Source organism: Molothrus aeneus, chromosome 7 (assembly GCF_037042795.1).
Source record: "Molothrus aeneus isolate 106 chromosome 7, BPBGC_Maene_1.0, whole genome shotgun sequence".
Lineage (NCBI taxonomy): Eukaryota > Metazoa > Chordata > Aves > Passeriformes > Icteridae > Molothrus > Molothrus aeneus.
The window spans coordinates 34,857,866-34,877,853 of NC_089652.1; the positions used below are offsets into that span (position 1 = coordinate 34,857,866).

Sequence of the window (19,988 nt, forward strand, 5' to 3'; positions counted from 1 at the left end):
ACAAGCAATTTTTTGAATGCTTCTACTTTTCCTGCTGAAATCTTTAATGAAAACTCAAAGACCAGTTCCAAGAATATTTCAGGACTTCCACTGGTAACTTCCCTGCAATTCAGTAGATCTTTCAACAAAGCTCATTTTAATACCTTATTTAGTCACTTCACAGTTATTGTTTTAGTTCTCTACATCTTCTCTAGTTTAACTAATCATTTCCTATTTGGCATCATATCAAATGCACAACTGAAATCCAGATAGATTTGGCCCATTACGTTTTCATTTTCTAAAAAAACATTATTTATTTTATTAAAGGAAGGTATGATCTGTGTTTATAAATCCAGTATATACTCAGAAATATTGCTTACATTTCTAAATATTTATGGTGGAAATATCACTAAGAAAAGCTGTGTGGGGAATGGCATTTTTATTTTACAATGTAAATGTGTAGTGATGTTTAACATGCTATTAATTTATTTCCATTTATTATTAGAGGGGGGAATTTTTTTTTATTTTTTAAGCATAAGTGCATGATGCAAAATATGAATTATACAGCCATTTTATTGAATCTTTACTGCTAATGTACGCAAATTTCACAAAGTGTAATGACACTACTGAGCACTTAAGTTGTTAGGCTGTCATATTACAGAAAAATTATTTGTGCTATATAATCACTGTTTTCTTTTTCCTATTGTTTATTTCTGAGCTTACTTCATAAACATCTGTAAATGTAGATGTACTTGCTGTGGCAAATATCTATTATTGCACCATAAACCTGAATCACTTCAGGTCCTTTGGTGTCAAATCAAGCAAAATCTTCTGAGCCTCTCCTGGAAGGTGATACCCATTCTGATGCTGCACATTTTTGAGTCTATGCTCTGTAGGTATATAATCTGTAATTTTGAAGCTTATAAGAATAATGATCAGAGGCAATGCCTAAGTCCTGATTTTTCCCCATCAGTTGTTTTTCTAGTGCTTTTAAGCTGACTGTGTACCTGTCCCTCATTCTACTCTTTACCAAAAAAAAAAAAAAAATTATTCATTTTAGTGTGTATAATTCAGAGACATGCCCAGGGATTTCACCAAGGGATAAAACAGGATGACTGGCAAAAGTCCTTCACTCAATAAAGAAGGGGAGGTGAATTCTTTATCCTTAGAGAGCAGATTTTATTCGCTCCATCTCAGAGCATCACAAAGAAAAGGAAGGAAGAAGGACTTGGGTTTGTCACTTTCAAAACTCTGGTGCTGGTTGAAAACCTGTCTATTTTTACAGGCAATGATGCATGCTCCTTCCTTAAAGGACTAACAGTAGTTTTACATCTGCTGCAGGCAAAAAATTTTGATGAAATGTTGAATTCTCAATTCCAGTGGTATCCAATAAAACTTGAAGTTATGAGTCAATATATTAAATTAAAATGTAAGCATAATCATACACCTCTGCACATTAAGATATGCTTCTTCAGAAATATAAGACACTCAGCAATTAAGCATCCCCATTGCTTGAAATTAATTAATTAACTAATTAATTCCTTCCAATTAATATTTTCACACATATGTGGTAGCACTGCTGTTAGACTGGCACTTTCTTTTCTCCATAGTCAGAGAGACCTGTTTCTACATCTCTCTTTTGTCATCTCAGCATTGTTTCAGACCTGCAAGGTGTTGCTGAGGACTCTGGTTATGAGTCTGTAAAGGACTTTATAAAATTATTATTTTAAGACAACAGACATGAGAGCTAAGCTCAAGGATCTGTTCATATATATTTTAAGAATGTTCCAGATAGGATTTTGGTCAGTGTATTCTGTGTTTTGAATGGTCAAGCCTGTCCATTTTTAGTATTCCTTGGGAAAGAATTACTTTAACTCCGTTTATGGGTGTTACATATATCATTACACTACAACTCATCTCTTTCTAAGAACTTCACAAAATTTTAATGTCTTTGAAGAGTACTAAAAAAATATGGATGGTCCAGACTAATTGTTTTGTTATTTTTTTCCTGGAGATCAAGGCTAATGGAAGAGAAGGTAGGAATGCAAAGATATTTAAATCTCTTATCCATTCCCACTGCTGCTCTTCATTCTGCTCTTTCCATCCAAATGAATTACATACGGTAATTTTGGGTGTTATAATAAACAGATAGGCATCATAATAATGTATTTCAGTTAGGAAGAGGTACTTGAAAGAAATTGGTTTTGCAATACACATGATGTGAGACAATCAATAGTGCTTTAGTCTGACAAGCACTGTCAATATCCATTGTCACAGTTCAGAAAGTCATTAATGGATAGTTCTTCAAAAACCAATGCTTTCAACACATTGGAAGTGTTCAGATACACTGTACCTGGCAGGAATTAATCATAGGTAAACCCCTGAGATTATGTACAAATGCAGAGTAAATTAGGAGTGAAATAAAAGTCATTGGAAGGAATTTGAGACCGTGTTATAGGGAGTTACAAAGTCTTGCCAATAAAATATGGAGTTTAGGACATATTAGAAAATTTTACACTCTGAATCACCCAGGAAACATGGGTGATGTTTTTCCTGGGTGTGATGTTCTTTGCTCAGAACATCACACCCAGGAAAAAGGTTCTGCTAGAAATACATTTTCTATAAGCATTATTAAATTCACAGGAAATAATCTCATAAGCATTTTTATCCTATCCCTGAGGAGTCCAGAGCCTTGCTTACCTCTGTGAGTGGTCACCATACCAAAATCTTGGAGCAAGGCTTTTGTAGCTTTGCCCTGCAGTTTGTTGGTCACTGCTTAATCCTGATTAAACTATAGTAAATTTATTCTCATTGCATCATGGTTGCAATCCAGGATGTTAAAAATTAATTATTCATCTTTACATCTCAAAACTTTGTTTTCTGTGGAACTGTGTCACTGGGAGATGTTGCATTCATTCTTGCTTTCCATGATTCTGTAATTTATATGCTATTATTAAGGCCAGATTTGAATAAGGACTCGGACAATTTTTACAAGCCAGAAAAGTACAGGTCAGTTTTTGATCAGTTTTTGCTTTTTGGTGGTGGTTTTTTGTTTGTTTGGTTTGGTTTTTTTCTCTGAGCATTTAACTTGTACTTATCCCCTCTAATTCAGCCAATGTTATTACAGTGCTATCCAATGATAAGGGCCAAAGATGTGTTCTTTCTTTTAGTCCTAAAAATCTGTTTATAATATTTTATTTTTTGTACCCAATCTGAATGGCACTTCCCTATTGTGATTAGCTAGTTTGACTTCATACATCTTGAGAATTGAGGAAAAGATCTTGCCATTATTTGTTTTGTCCTTTTATACCTTTTCAACCTTGGAATAATGGAGGTCTAATAAAGTATCAAAATAATCACAAATGCTTTTCTAGATCTAAGAATTTGACTTATTACCAGCCAAACATGAAAATCAGACAATATTCAGCTTACAATTTTGCTGATGAAGTGTCCTTGCATACACTTGCATTAGCAGAAAAAATTATTATTATTTCATACTTCAGTCCTTAAGAGTCTTATTTTTGCTTCTGTATAGAACTGACTTCTCCTTTTTTATGTTGTTTGATATTTGCCAGCTCTCTTTCAGGTAGGATACTCCTGGCCAAATCCATAACCTGAAATTTAAAAACGAAAGTGTTAAAAAAGTATTTATTGTGCTTTTTGACTTTTATAACTATTGTGGGGGTTTTGTTTTGGTTTGTTTTTTTTTTTTTATTTGTTTTTTTTAATATTTGGTATAGCACAGCCATTTTAATGTGGCGACATCGCGAAAAGAATTGTTTGGCAAGAGAAAGAATATTTCTAAGTGAGATCCCAACATGAATATTTCTGCCTAAGCTTGGTTTTGGAACAGGCTATCTAAACCCTTAAGTTTCTGTGAGTCTTGGAGTTTTTTTCTGGTGACTCACACGTATTTAATAGAATAAAATGAGAAATTCATCAACTGTTGTTTTGAACTGTGTGCCATACAGCAAAATGTGGTACATGCAAAGATATCCATGACAATAATTATTCCTACCTCTAGATGTAGTTTCAACACCATAATTGCTGTTTCAGGTATAAAACTTCCAGCTGAGGTAATTGTCTTTCTGAAGAGAGGGACGTTCACTCTGCTATTCTATCCTTCACAGGATGACCACATGTACTTCACTTGGAACACCTTGAATAGTTAAAGTGGACATAAAACACTTCAGAGCCCTCAGAATGGGAAAAGTGGCAGGCAAATGATGGACTTAAAGTATATTTTCACTCCTGCATCATTTACACCACTTGGGGAAGCTTCAGGATGAAGCCAACCTAGTTGTGAATTGGTATGGACAAAGTGACACTGAGCAACAAAAGAGACCCCAAACTAAATACAACTCACTTCACTGTTTCAAAGTACCACTAAGATGCAGAATTAGAAACATCCATTTGTTGTTCTTTTTATAGCACAGCCAAGTGACTTGGAATTTTAGCTTGTCCCTGCCAAGGATTGCTCAATTTCGAACAAAAAGTCCTCTGCTATAATGTTAAAAAAGCACCAACCATCAATTGAATGCTAATCTTTATGTTCTATGATACATCTCTCCAGGAATGCTACCATTAAAAAATGTGAATTTCAGTTTTCATAAGTGATGGATTGTTGTACCAAACCATGTATTTTCCAGTAAAGTGTCCTTTTATTTGTCCTGTGTGATTACTAGTTTGTGGAAGTATGTGTGGGGTCATTTTAGTGCTGTGGGAAAATGGAACACTCTTCTGTTAAAATCAGTAGTGAAATCAGAAGCAAACTATGCTCCGATCATTGTAGGCATGTGTTTAAATATTGCTTTCCTTAATTGGCTATGTTCTATTTACTTAAAATGAACAATTTGGCAAGTTTTTCTCCCTTGACAACAGCAAAGCATAAACCATTTTATAAGTTTGGCTGTTAAAATCAGATTTGTAATGTAAACCACAATATTCCAGGGTTGTTGCTGTTGCTTAACCAGTTATTTTAACTTGCCATTGTTTTATAATTGTGCACCTTTAAGTTTTCTGTTTCTGTTTAAAACTAATGCAAAATGCCTTGATTAATAAAAAAAGGACTGATAATAACAAACATACCTTTAATTTTGCTCTCTTTTTGCTTGGATCCTCTGCCTGAAGATTGCTGCATTATAGAGAGGTTCAGTCTGCATGGGGAGAGAAGGGAGCATGTCTGGAACTGCAGCTAAATTATCTTTTTAGAGATTCTGTCAAAGGGACAATGGACCAGGCTCCTGCCAATGCACCTTGTGGAGAATATTGTATTTCGGTGGATTGATTGATTGATTAATTAGTTAATTGATTTTCAAGAGAAGATGGGAGGCTGTTCTTTCCTTAGAAAGAAGAAGCCACCCCTCTCTGAGCTGGAGGCCTTTGCCAGGGTGGGCTGCACCACTCTGGCTGCCCCATCAAACTAGTCAGAAATGGGCACAGTGACAGAGCTCAGGACACTGAGCAAGAGTTATTCAAGGGTGGCAAGTCTCAGGTGATTTGTTAAAAATCTTTAAAAACCAGCTGGTTCAGGAAAAACTCTAGGAAAGGTCTCCCCATGGCATCTCTGCTGCTTCTGGAACATGCTGAACTTCTCCTTACTATTTTGATAGCCATCACGGTGCCCTGTAAGCACCTCAGCAGAGAAAAAGTTAAATTTATGCCTTTGAAACCTCCTCCAGGGGATTTTCTGCAGCTGGATTCTATGTCTTTTTGACACAGAGCAGGAATAAATTGCGCTCAAATTGTTTCTCAGTTTGGTAAATGCTTAAATATAATAAAATATAATCATTAGGACAGGAATACTTTTCTTTCCAGAAATTAATGCGTCTTGCACACATTTCGTGGCACGCGGCCATGTTTTCTATAACTGCATTAAATATATATATAACGCTTAATCCATCTTGGCAAGAGACTCCAGTCCTTCTCTGGTGGTGTGACCATCCATCCTCTCCCATTGCTAGGAGTGCACAGCTAATAGTGCGTAGCACACTCAGAGCCTGGAGTTGGAGCTGAAAAATCACCCATGTGAAACTTGAGGGATCCGTGAACACTTCATGAGCAAACTGGTCGCCATCCAAATACTTATGGGCAATAAATAACCGAGCTCTGTGCGTAACCCACAGGGTGAACTCGTCGTGTTTATTCACAAAAGTATTCATCAGATGGTTTGTAGTGTCCAACCAGCCACGCTGCTGACCTACCGCATGACTGGGGTCTTACCAGGGTGGTTGTGGCCACGCTTTTCTCAGGACATCTCAGAAACCTACTGTTAATTTGGAAATATCATTTCACTAAAAATTTCTCTCTTGATTTCCTTCAGTTTTCAGGCTGAACTACAGTGCCTCTGACACAAATGACAGAAACCGAATTAAAAGCAGATTAAAGAAGTTCATCTCCCGAAGACCCTCCTTGAAAACATTGCAAGAAAAGGGACTTATTAAAGGTGTGTTCAGTCTTCTATTCTTCTTTTTGGTGTAAAAATTTAAAAATCACAAATGAATATTTGACTCAGTACATTGGACAAGCACTTCTTAAACACAGTTTTGTTGCTGTGTCTCATAACACAGTGGAGAACTATAAAGAAAAAAAGAATCAATGTATGGTTCATCTACCTCTGTGATATCTGACTGCTCCTGCAGTTTTTCTGCTTGGTGTGCAACTGGTAGAAGCCCCTCAATTTAACACCATGAACAATGCAAATCAAGATGCTGCACTACACCATTTCTTTTTAAGAAAAGAATATCAATACAGTTTTATGTTTTAGAACCCAAAATAGGACGCTCAGATGCTGTGCTGACTAATTTGTTGAAAGACTTTCTGCTGTCTTCTCTCATTATTTTTCTATCTCACCAACAAAATCCATTTTTAACAATTTGAAATACATGTCAATGGATAAGAAATGCTTTGAATCTGTGTGGTTTTTTTTCCTGTTCCAATTGCTTGCGAAGCTGGTCAGCCGTCACTTTCGCATATTCTTAAAAAATTGTTTCTTTGATAAAATGTGTTTGTTAGTTTATCCAAGAACTGTTTCACTGAGAAGCTGGTAGTTAACTTGAAGGCAGTAGCATTCTGACCACTAACATCCAAGTAAAGCTGTGTTTTTAAATATTGTCTGGAATAATGCTTGAAAAATTTACGCACTCCCAAATTATTATGTGTGAAACCCACAACTGTACATGCAAATTGACTAGAAAGAGGCATTTTGCCAGCCACCCCTGTCAATCTCTGGAGTGTGAGTTTTCCAGTGGTGTGTCAAAAATGGCAAGGGGTGTTCCTAGTGTGTATTAAACTTGTCTGTCCTGAGCCAATAGATTGACCCCAGCCAGAATAAGCTAAAGCAGCTACAAGAGTTCAACACCAGCTGGGCCCATGTCTGGAGAGAAGAAGATTTGATGAATTAAGTTCTTATGTTTTAGATATATGCAGAGATGCTCAGTGCAGTGTTGTTTACTGTAAGGAAATCTTCATTATATGAAACCACAATGTGCCTCAGTTTTGGGGTTCTGCTTCCAGCTGACACAGGAACTTTGAAAAAATGTCATATATATGTCAATATGTGTGTGTGAGGTGTGCACACCTGCACACCAAACTTTCAGGATTTGTCCTTATACATTTGTAGTAACTGATTTCAATACTTCAGTGGGTTTTGCCTTTTTGAAGTACTTTGTGAGCTGAGGGTGGGATCTGAATGCATCATGTTAGGTTGTTTCAGTTATTACAGTAAAAGATTTATAGTATTTTAATTTCTGGATTTAAGGGTTGGGGTTTTTTTGCTTAATAAAGAGTGGCTGATGAATCTCCTGCAGTGTTGCATAGGGATCAGATGTGATCCCTGCTAACAGATCCAGATTTGTTAGCATAACTGAAATCCACCCTCTAATATATCTCTCTAGGAAAGCCAGATGAATTTGGGTTTGGCTAGAGTTGCATTAAACTCTTGATTCATAAACATAACTTGGTTCTACCTGGGATACTTTTCCATGGATTACAGAGGTGTTGTTGATTGGTGGCACAGTAACTCAGAATCCGTACCCAGTGCAGTTTTATTGCCAAACTAATGTTGCCATGAAGAAAGCACATTAGTTATCTACCATGAAGTTTCATTAGGATTAGGTTTTGGCCATGCAAATGAGGCAGGGTTCGTTAGCATGGCTTAATTCCAATCTACAGTAAGTCTATGTGAAATGCTCATTTGATAAGGTTCCTTCATTGTCTTCACCACAGTTTATCCCCTTAATCTGTTAAAATGTTATGAAAATGCAGTTGCGGTGCTTATGCAGAGACCACTTTTAAATGTTAATTTTTAGTCTCATATTAGAATATTTTTAAATCACAAAATTCAACCACCCAGATTACCAATGGAAAGCTTGCCAAATTTTTGTATTATAAGATGCATCTATTTATTTTTCTAAAGGTGACTTAAATGGTTGCAGAAACCCCTCAGAACTATTTATTTGCTTGATTCTTAAGGGAAAAAAATGTTAACCAATTTTTACAAGAAAAATTCCTCCAGCTCTCAGAACATGCCTACGACCTTTTATTCCATAGGGAAATACTTCTGTCAGAATTGTAAATCCCTTAAAATAGGGGCTTGTAATAAAAGTGTGTATAAAGCCTTGCAGGACATCTTGGTACCAAATTCCTGACAAAGAGCTGTTCTGTGTGCTGGTGAAGAATTGATATAAATATCTGTGAAGCGTGTGGTGTTAATTACCCCAATGCAGTGGCACTGTAGGTGCTGTGAAAACCTTCACTTTTCATCAAGTGCTATTCATATTTGCCAGGGGCACTATAAAGCTCTCAAATCTATATTGATTTTTTACATTGTATGTCACACTGGAACCAAAACTCCAATAAATTTAACACGTAAATTATAGTCATGAGTAAATACATTTTAAGGTGGTAAGTTCACTTAAACATAGTCCTGTGCTCAGTGAGTCACTGATGCGTGCACACTTGGCCAGGAGACTCCACACATTTCTCCACATTAACCAAATTTGGGAATACAGGCTTCAAAATTAAATAGCAGTTTGATCTCCTGGGGTACTTTGTTCTGCCAACACTGTTATCAGGAAATCTAGAAATTATGTGATTGTCATTTAACTCTTACCCAAACTTTGCTTGTGTAGAGTGTAGCAGATATCCATGTAGAAAGTAAAGTAGGGAGTTAAATGAAAATAGTAAGGAGGATGACAGTCAGGGCAGGGAATGTAGAAGACTGATGGTTAAACGTTAGCTACATGTTGATCTGAAAATGAAGATGGACCAACACTTTGCATGACAAAAAAGTTATTTTTGTTATCATTGTCCCATTTGCTTTCTAGTCCTGTGCAGAAAAGAAGCCAGGATGGGAACAGCACGTTGGCTCCATTCATTGCAATGGGCTGGTGGCTGGGGCTCTTCATGCTCCAGCCAGAGCCCTAATGAAGATCATCTGTCCTTGTTCCATCTCACCCATGCTTACACAAAATATCCTTGGACTCGAAGCTTTTTGAAGCATTTCTGAGATGATGTGCAATGCAGGGACGTTGTGGAATGTGCTTGTGTCTCTAAGCACAATTCTGTTCTTAGATGTACACGTGCACACAACCTAGAAATAGTAAATAAGAGGCATGTCCCATGTCTGCCATTTGAGCAGTGTTATTTTGAGAATAACTGTCAAAATTTATATGCTAGGGCAGGGGTCCTTGGTTCCTCGGCATTGAAATATTCTCAGAATTTACAGAATCTGCACTAATATGCTAGAAAAATAATATATAAATCTTCTCTTTTAAAACGACTTTATAGTCTATAATTGAACTTTGATCTTTATGTTTGAGCTTTGTCATGATTTAGTATTACCCAGAATGAATTGCCAACCTCCAACTTGATGTTGGCCTCCTAGCATCCTGATTTCTGAGACTTTCTAGACCAACAAAGGAAAAGAAACTTCTGTGAAACTGTGATTTTAAAGCTATGATGGTTGTGTTGGTAATACACTATCACAAAATACACTCTCAGCAAAGAGTAAAAAAACATGAGCAGCAACCTCATATAAATGACACTGTGGGAAATGAGGAAAATGAAGCTATGCAGCTGGCAAGGAATTTATTTAGGTTCCTTTTCTTCTAGGGTGGATCTTTCTTTCCCAAAAGCTAGACACCGAAGGAACTCCATAGAATGTATTTCATAAGCTAAGGCAAAAACCAAAACAGCATAAAATTTGGAACGGTTACAACTATTTCAAGATGAAAATAAAAGCCACTCAATTGCTAGTGAAAGGAACTAGCTGTGATTTGGCTTGATAGCCTATAGAGCAGGGCTCAGCATATGTTGGTGGTTGTGCAGATCACAGCACAGAGATCACCAACCATTGCATTTCCAGGCAAGGGAAAATGTCTCTATTCTATCATATGTTTCACTGGACCTTGGAGGAGTTCACTGTAATGAGCAGAATGTTCATGAGAAGTCCAAAAGAGCAGATTAAGGCCCATCTTTGGTGTATTCTGTAATTCTTGCAGATTATGAAGGAATTTTGCAAGTGTTCTGGTGCACATCAGAGCTTAGGGAAAGTTGGGAAATGTTTCCTTTGACTTGCAGGGACAATGGGTCACAAGGGTATTTCTTTCTTTGATATGGACATTTGGAAGCAATTTTCCTAAACCTTGTGGATGGCCAGACACTGAACAAAGTTATTTGTTCCTTTGACATGATGCTAAAAAATGATTCAGAGAATTTTTAAATATCTCATGTTGGGAGAAGTGTTTTGAGTAGTACAGCAGACACCCTCTCTTGGAATTCAAATAAGCTCTTGTCCCCAGTAAAACACCAGAATTTCTTAAGAGAGACCTGTGTCTGTGGTACTATTTTCCCTTTTTCTGAGAATGTGCAACAAATCTGGCAGCTCATATGCCACTTAATAGTAACTGTTCACAAATGTAATTTTTTTTTTAATTGATGACCACCACGGATCAACGGTATATAGTAAATCTCCACATTAAAAGGACTGGCAAGATTCCCAGCTTGCATAAATCAGGGGAGCTCCGTTGACAACCTCGCCGACTTCAGTCAGCTGAGGACCTGCCCCACGTATTGTAAAAGTGTCATGGCATTATTTGGAGCCCCAGTCTGGAATCAGCATCACTTTAATGTCTGACTTAATGTGTCTGACTACAGATAGAGCAGCTAGAAAAAGTCACCTTTAAGAATATGGCTCCAAATGCATGACTTCCCTCTGCAAAAGTTGACAGCTCTGGTGCCTACTGTCCTATCCCTCTCCTTGTACATTCATCTCTGATTTTCTCTTTTCATTCTCCTTCCCTCTCCCGACATTCAAGCAGATACAAAGAAAACAAACTCTTTGGATGTTGGTACAAAGCTATGCTAGTCCAGCAGCTCAAATCCAGATGTTGCACAGTTAATTCTGTTCTGAAAGGCACAGGATTACATGGATAAAACTCACATTTCTAAAAACTTGGGAATTGTACCATTATACCATCTCCTCTCATGCCAGAATTTAAGCTTCTTCCTGAGACTGCAAGTGTTGGACATGCCCTTCCCTGTTTTTTCTAATAAAAAACACTGAAGTATGAGTTCCTTCCAAGTGTGGCCACATCTCATCCATGTACACCCAAAACAGTTAAACAATGACATTCTCAGTGAGGATGTGGCTTTAGTGATTTTGTTTTAATTGTTTCTTTTCCAGAAGAATTGTCTCCCATAGTCGAGATTTCTGCAGCCCTGGGTTAGCGGCTTTGCTGCAGCTGGAAAGAGCTACTCAAAAGAAAAAAAAAGTAGCCCTGTCAAACTCAGGGAAAACTTGAAGCTCCCCAGAATGAGCAATTCATTGCAGCCATAATCATCATTTTATATTATACAACTTGTGAATGTCCATTCCCTTCTCTTCTGGTGTCTGGTTTTATATCCTTGTGTGAAGCTGTCACACACCCCACCATCTCCAGCAGAATTCTTAACGTGCAGATAGCAGGGATGTGTAATGTAAACCATACCACCAAACATATTATGAATATATTGCTCTTCTTAAAAATGCTTGTTGGTTTTTCATACTACAATATTGACTAACTGTCGGTGTTTGATGTATGGTTTACCAGCCTGATGTAGACTTATGGTTAGAGCTTAACTTGTTAGTTCTGCTTTTGCAGCCAATTCAGAATAACTACAGATGCCCCAAGATATTAAAATTGACTGCTCAAATGGACTCAGTGTGGGAGTTTCATTGGTTTTAAATTGATAACAGCTGAAAGAGTGAATGATTAAAGCTGTATATGGGCATAGTATGCAGCTCCTTTGTACGAGCCCTTGTGAACAGAATCCACTGCATGGGAATTGCCTTTGTTCTAATAAAAGATATTTCTGAACAATTGTTAGTTTAAATTTTTAAATGATGAAACAAGAGCATTTCAGGAGCCTATAGAGGAAATAATTCCTGAGAAACTGGAATAACTCTGAGAAGATAAAGTGGATTTGTATTCAGAGGGGAGCATTTAAAGTTAAGTAGCATTCCATAAGGTGGTAATTGTGTCTATTTCCCAGGCATTTGAGTTAAATAAGCTGGATAGGAAACATAAACTGTCATAACAGGAGGTTAGGAGTGTTGTGTACATCTCTTTTTTTCAAGTCATAAAAGATGAGGTTTTGGAGGACCTTATCACAAATAAATCAAACAAAGGGGGTTTTTGCTTTCCTTGTCCCTTTGGGAGCAGTTCTTTTATTTTTTTGAAAAAATGTTCTTGAGAGCTTTCCCTTAAACTGGTTTTAAAATATGTATACCTCTATACTTATAAAAGAATAAGAAAAAAATATTTTAATTTTAGTTACATACAAATCTTGCCTATAAAAGTGAGAAATTCACCATTCCTTGTGTGTTGAAATATGCACAAACAAATCTTAGCAGAGTTTTCCTCAAGTATCCCTGTGACCTCCACAAATATAAATATGGCAGTGGAACTGCTACCATTCCCATGTTTATGTGCAGGAACAGATCCAGCAAAAAATCAATTGATTAGAGAGAATCACAGAATTTGTGGTCCAGGAGTACTCAGAATTGAGGTTATTTGGATGACTCATGGGATCGTGTACTTGTAAATACTCATGAATTTCTAGAAGGGGGAAAAAAACCCTCCAAAGCAGTTGTGTGCTGTTGTTTTACCATAGTCAATTTTGATGCCCAGGGAGCATTAATGCTATTTTGCTGCCCTTCCATCCAAGATAAAAATCCTGAGTGCCTGTGTTCTAAAGAAGAGGTGATTTAAAACTTAACTGTAGGGTACAAAATGTGACTGTATCCATACAGGGAAAAGTATAAAAAATGAGGTTAAGTATTTTGCTGAATATATAGAATCTGAACCAAGAAATGAAGTAACAGACTAGGTGAGAATTGTAAAACTCTTTTCAGCCTGTTCAAAATTTCCTCCCAGGAATATCAAAAACTTTGTGTTCATGTTGGAGATTGAAAGAGTAACTGTGAAATAATCCTAGAAGTTGATTATAAAGTGGTTATAACACAGAAGAGAAACTGCTGAACAGCAACACACTAATTTCATTTCAGTTCCTCGTGTGTTGCCATCTAAACACAGTGCAGTTCTTTGCCTGTTTTGCTTCTGAAATTGTTTACAAGTGTCTTTGTCCACCAAATAAGACATGTTTTTACTTCTTTTTTAACATAATTTACATTGGAGACCATTCCATATTATGCAAAGAATTTGACAGGTCTTTGCTAAAATTCTAAAAAACAATTAAGATGTCAAAAGAGGAAGTGCTAGTACATTTTAATCATAAATCTCTGTATGTATAATTACCACTGAAGGCAGCTATAAATGTTTTATGAAGAAAATGTAACCAGACTGTGCTTTGTCAGAAACATAACCCCAAAACATGTAACAGACTGTTCGCTAATGCTTAACGCCACACATGCACACAACCTTCCTCAGAGCAGTGCTGTGAACCCAGTCCTCCATCCCTTCTGCAGCCCAAACTCCAACTAACTTCAATTCAAGCTCTGATGTACTCTCCCAGAATGCAGATCACACACTTTGGGAGGTGCTGGTATAAACTGCCCTGGTGCATCTCGAGGAGTCAAAAGCGACCCCTGCCCCGCACCCTGGTTCTGTCACTGTGCTCCCTGCTCTGGGTGTCAGGAAAGAAAAGGCAATTGAGTCACTCTTGAAATCTGAGCTGAGTATGAAATAGTGATGATTAATGAAAATGAAGCTTATTGCAGCACAGATTTTTTTTTTTAATGGGGTTTTGCTTGTTAGTGAGGATAAGTTGGTTTTAGAGCAAAGAGCACTCCAATTGGTTATGGTCCAGTATGGTGGCACTGTCCACGGAGGAAACATCCAATTCCATGGGAGCTGCTGGGTTTTCTGTGCAAAGTCCAGACTGGTGCTATCACCTTTCAGCTATCTATATAATAATTTCCAAAGCCTCCACACCAATTTACAAACCGTAGTGCTCTGTTGAAATGCTATATGGAGACTGTCTCTTTGGATAAATGATGACAGTACACTCCTATTGTTTCAGCATTTAACTGGCTCCTATTGAATAGTTCCTCTCATCTGTTTGATTCATTCTGATTTTAGCTGACAACGTCCCTGTTACTGATTGCTCTTTTCATAATCTCTCAAACACACAGAGTGGAAATGAGGTGGAGGAAGCTAATTAGTAATCTGACGGATTGAACCTGCTAATACAAATATGTTTCAAGATCAACAGTCAAAGTTGGTCAAAACTTTGAAATCCCAAAAACTAAAAGTTGGCATTATCTAGTTAAAGGATTGCTTGTGAAGGAAGTGAGACTAATCATTAGTTAAACACGGTGTAAGATGAAATCCTCATCAAAAGACATCTAGTATCTTCTGTTGTTCTGAGCAGGCAATTCGATCAGTAAAGAAAAAGATTTTGTGAAGTTGAGATGAAATTGTACTGAGTCCTGATGATGCAAAGTTATGAAGTCCTTGCCCTCATACAGTGCTCCATGAAAGAGTAAAACTTCCAAATGCATGGAAGGGACAGGTCACCCAACCAGATGAGTTTCTAGGTTGGACCAAATGCATCATGTAGAAATTTGTATTCAATGACTTAGGGAGCTGTACCTCTGGAACCGCCTGCGCATTTTCTATGGCATGTCCAACCAAACTCTGGAGACCTCTAAGCCTTAGAAAAGTCAAAATTAAGGTGCAAGTGGCAATTGAAATTGAATCCATGCATCAAGCACCATGAGCAGCAGATGTGGAGGGATTTGGTTCTGGGGCAAAAGCTAATGACCACTAGGACTTAAAAAGAATTTGGTTCCAGTTTTGTCTATGCATCTTCAATATCTGAGTTTTAAATTAATAGGCAAGCTGAGAGGACAGAAAAATCTCACCAATAATAATATGCCTTAATGTATTTTCCTCTTTTCTTCCAAATGTAGATCAAATTTTTGGCTCCCATTTGCACTCGGTTTGTGAGCATGAGAAATCTACAGTTCCCCAGTTTGTAAGACTCTGCATAGAAGCGGTTGAAAAAAGAGGTGAGTACCTTATTATTTGATACTTTTTTTTTTTTCTCTAACTGTAATCAAAACTTTAACCTTGTAACTCTGCTTGGATTGCCCGGGTAGGCAGACAGTACACTCTATAACATAGTTATGAATGGAATTGTATCACATTCTGCGTATCTTCATTTGCTTTATATGATAAGACATTAATAGAACTCATTCATGCTGATTATTCGGGGGTTTTTTTTGACATGTTGTTGGTTTAGTCTTTCTCTGGCTAAGCAAATGTTAGCCATCAATAAAATGTCAGTAATTTCATACTAAAGTCCCTGGTGAATGTAAGGCCAATACTTTTTCCTAAGTCTTGAATTGTATTTAACAAAAATAAATGTTATTCTAGCATGGGCATATTTTTTTTTCTTAATGAGTGCAGGTTTCTCATTTTTACAGTTATTTTAAAAGTCATGATATTGCAAAAATACCGAAATGAGTATCCATCCTCATTAAAAGTTTTGATTAATAAGAAGGATTTTCATAGTGTAAAAAAGATGTACTTAACACTATTGCCTGCCTTCTTTTCTGCAGTGTGTATCTTCTCTCACTGAAGGTCATTTTCTTTGGAAGGTGCATGCGGTAGATGCAGAATCTTAAAATGTATTGTATAAAAATGTGAGGCTTCATCACCATCTGTTACAAGTTTACAACTTGTTCCAGGGATCTGGGGAAACATATATCTTGCAAAAGATAGAAAATTTATTTTCAGAATAAGGCTGGGTGAACCCATTGTCACTGCCATATACTGGAGTCTCAGAACAAGAGAATCCATGAAAAATAAAAAGATACTTAGAGCGTTACCCACAAAGGCAAAAGCTATTTTAATTCTGCCATTGCTACCTGGTTTTATAGTGAAAGGTGCAATAAAACTACCCTGGAGTTTCAAACTCAGGGAAATTCATGCTTTAATTATACATCAAAGAGAGCACTGGGATATTATTATTCCCAGAATGATTGGCAGGAAGTCAGAGACTGAAACAAACTGGAGATCGTTCAGCAGGGGGAGATAGTAGCATTGGATTTTTGTGGAGGAAGGCTGGAGGCTGGATAAAAAAAGGGGAAAAATGTGTGAAGTGACTATTAATAGAGGAGGAATTGTGAGGTGAAATTCAGAACATGAAAAGGAAAGGCAGAGATTAGATTGCAAAAATGCCACTCCATGCAGAACACGTCTAACAAACTGCTTGGTTACAACCTCAGCACAAGTTCCCTCAAGAATGTGCTGGATATTTCATAGATGTTTTGGAGTATCTGACCACTCACTCCTCCAAGTAGAAGTGAGGCCAGAGGTCTCTGCACTGCTGAACTGTAATAGAAAAATTCAAGGAACGTAATTAGATGTTTACTGTCTGAGATTATCCAAAAAATGTTCATATTAGAAACTGGATGTATCACTGTTCCTTCAAAGGCGACCATCCTTCTGAGTACTGCACTATAGCTCTTGTGTTTCCTTCAAGCTTGCTGTGACTTAGAGAAGCTCACCCCTTTTGGTTAGCCTAACATGTAAATAAAAGCTAATCACATGGCATGAGATAAAAATTTCATGTTATCACTATATTTATGAGTTTATATTTGATATGCAGGTTTTTTTTTTCTATTATCGTTTTCTTGGATTAAGATGCTTCCATTTACTCACATTCTATTTACTCAAAGTGTTGTTTTTACTGAGTTCTGGCATAAACTATCTCAGGACAGCAGTAATTTATGTGAAGCTAAGTCCAATGTTTATGCAAGCTTCTGATGACATTTTGTGCCGGGGTTGGTATTAGGAAGCAGTGTGTGGAGGTGCCAAGTCTCCCGGCATGGCTGAGACTCAACAGATCTGAAACCCTCCTCTTAATGGCCAGATATGCCTCCAGCCAAGACACTCAACTGCAGAGTCATGGGAAATACTTATGTACCAATTATGGGAAAGGCACATTTAATGAAAACTGTATGTTTACTTTCATAGTCTTAGTAAGATGGCCTAGATACTCGGTACAGCTGGCATATTGGCTGTGGTAGAAAAGCTCTCTTTTCCTATTTAGAGAATATATCATCCACATACTGTAACTGTACCAAAAATGTTACGTGCGTGCTTCGCTTCAGATAAAGCATTATTAGGAGAAAAGACCTTAGGAGACCATCCCTAAATGTTACTTTCAAACCATTTGGTCTCCACTGAATGGTTGTGTTCTTAGCTATCAGCTCATGGATTTAGTTTTTATCCACCTACTGGTTTTCTAGTTGTTTTTCTGAATTTTAAAGCAAAATCACTGTGCACAGAAAGTCTAACAATGATCTGAATAAATGATATTAATTAGTACATGTTCCTGTGTAGATGAGGTTACACACAATAGCCAAATGTAGCAATATTCTCCCACAGATTAAAAATGTACAGGTTGTCATTAACCATTGGCAATATTTCCTGTTTAGTTACACTATTTTAAAATTAATCTCAAAAGGATGTTCATTCTGAATATATTCTGCTCTAACTTAAATCAAAGTTTGATCATTTGTCCCCTAGTTTGCTTCTTTACCATTTCAGAACAGGGGTGCTTTCTAAGATCTGATCTAAAAAATCTCACACCATAATGCATATTTATCTATCCAACAAGGATTCACTTGTGAATGTGACAAAAATGGAATGAATTCCACTTTTTCAGCCTCTTTTTGTATTTTTTGTCATTGAAGTAGAACTGTGAAGCAGAAGGTCTTTCTCCATTTTCTCAGCCATCTTGCAGAGCTGGTAGTGGAATTTAATAAAGAAAGGCAATAAAACTGTGCCCATTCTTGGATACTTGCAAGGAAATTGTCATATTTAATTTTTTTTTCAAGGAAGCTCAGTTTTTCTCTTCATTCTTCCTGTACTTATGAATTACTTATAATAATTACTGAATTATTCATTCATAATTTTTGATGAACTTCTAGTCCTGATTATTGAGCTATCCAGACCACTGCCTCTAAAGTCAAAACTATCTTGGGAAAATGTATTGTACCCTTTGTATGTAATGTAATATCCTAAATAGAAAAACCTCCATGTCTGTGGTGTGACCTGGTGAGGATAAGAGAATAATTCTATACCATGCAGCAACCAGATTGAAGGAATACAGGGACTACTCAAAGATGTCCAGCATTTCTTCGTTTTCTGTCTTCTCAGGGACTTCAGGGTAAAGTTTTTGATGGAACAGCACATTCTGTGGGTTTTTTCTGTTTTTTCTTTTACTTTGCCATCCACACCTACCTTGGATGGACCTCAGGCTTTTCTGGGGCTATCTATCGACCTGGCCTTTTCAATCTGTACTCTTGTTTCTCAATCTGTTCTTCAATCTGCTTCTTTCTTCTCCCTGGGAAGTGTCTGACAGGTAGCACCAGCCTGGAGCTGAGCAGTGCAGGGAGGAGAGCCTGGGACAATCCTCCCAGAGCCCTGTAACTCACACAGTGCTCACTTCTGCCAAGGGTGGGGCCCATTGCAAGACTTTTTGGTGTTTCTAGGCCAGATATCATTTCCAGTCAATTCTGGAGTCGCCTATTTGTTTTGTTATCCATGACCCTTTAGAAGTCCTGGCTTTTTTTTTTTTTTTTAAATTTGTGAAAGGCATGAGTAGAACGCATTAAAAAAATAAAAATATCAGTCTGTGCTGTACCTCAACAACGTGCCATCCAATACTTCTCATAGTAGTGTTTTATCATGTGAAAACAGTCTGATACTAAACTCTTTTCCAGGGAAGATCATTTGTCTGTGTGTCTAATGACAGAGTAAATGAACACCCCTAGCAGTCTGCATCCTAAACCTACCCAGGGCATCCAGTGTGGCTTGGGTTTTGTAAAGAAATACAGTCCTAATGCTCGAGGGAAATATAATTTAACTTTCATCTCTCTTTTGAAACATCCTTCATTTTCTCCCTCCATTCCCAAATCCAAGTTAGGGTTCTCAAATCAGCCTAAATGACTTGAAAAACGACACTGCAGGCAGCAAAGCTGGTGATTACAGGTACTGTTTCCATGCTGAGCTGGACGTTGCAGATATTGTTTTCTGTTGCTTTTCTTGGAGCACAGGATGCTCTGACAGGAATGATACACAAAATTACATATTTGATTCAATGCCTAAAAGCCACCCTGGGATCCATAACCTTGCTTAAAGATTTAAGAAAGACCTTTAGTCCACTTCTGAGAAGGTTCTTAGCTTAGAAAACTTTATCTTTCAACTTTACTTCTTAGCAGCTGTTATGTTTTTTTGCAGTCGTTTGTTTGACAGGATCCAGTTATAGGTTCCGATGTCTGTTTAAAGAAACAGGGAGGTTGTTGGCTTTAAAATTCCCTTACTGCTTGTGTGTTCAACATTTTCCCAGGCTTTTCTACATAGTTTGCCAAGTAAAGGGACTGACCTTTTGTAGCAAACACTTTTTCATTTCTAAATGCTCACTTTGATTTTTGTCCCATTTTATGCTCATTCCAAACTGTTTACAACCCACTAAAAATGACTGTGAATTAT

The 19,988-nt window shown here is 37.2% G+C and overlaps 1 protein-coding gene across 1 annotated transcript in view; it reads left to right on the forward strand.

Annotated features, from left to right (window-relative positions):
* Positions 1-19,988, forward strand: part of ARHGAP15 (Rho GTPase activating protein 15) — a 320,905-nt gene that overhangs the window by 180,658 nt on the left and 120,259 nt on the right. Inside the window, exons 9-10 of the mRNA XM_066553615.1 lie at positions 6,302-6,424; positions 15,395-15,493. Of these exons, the coding sequence (XP_066409712.1) occupies positions 6,302-6,424; positions 15,395-15,493 (222 nt within the window). The remainder of the gene's footprint in view (positions 1-6,301; positions 6,425-15,394; positions 15,494-19,988) is intronic.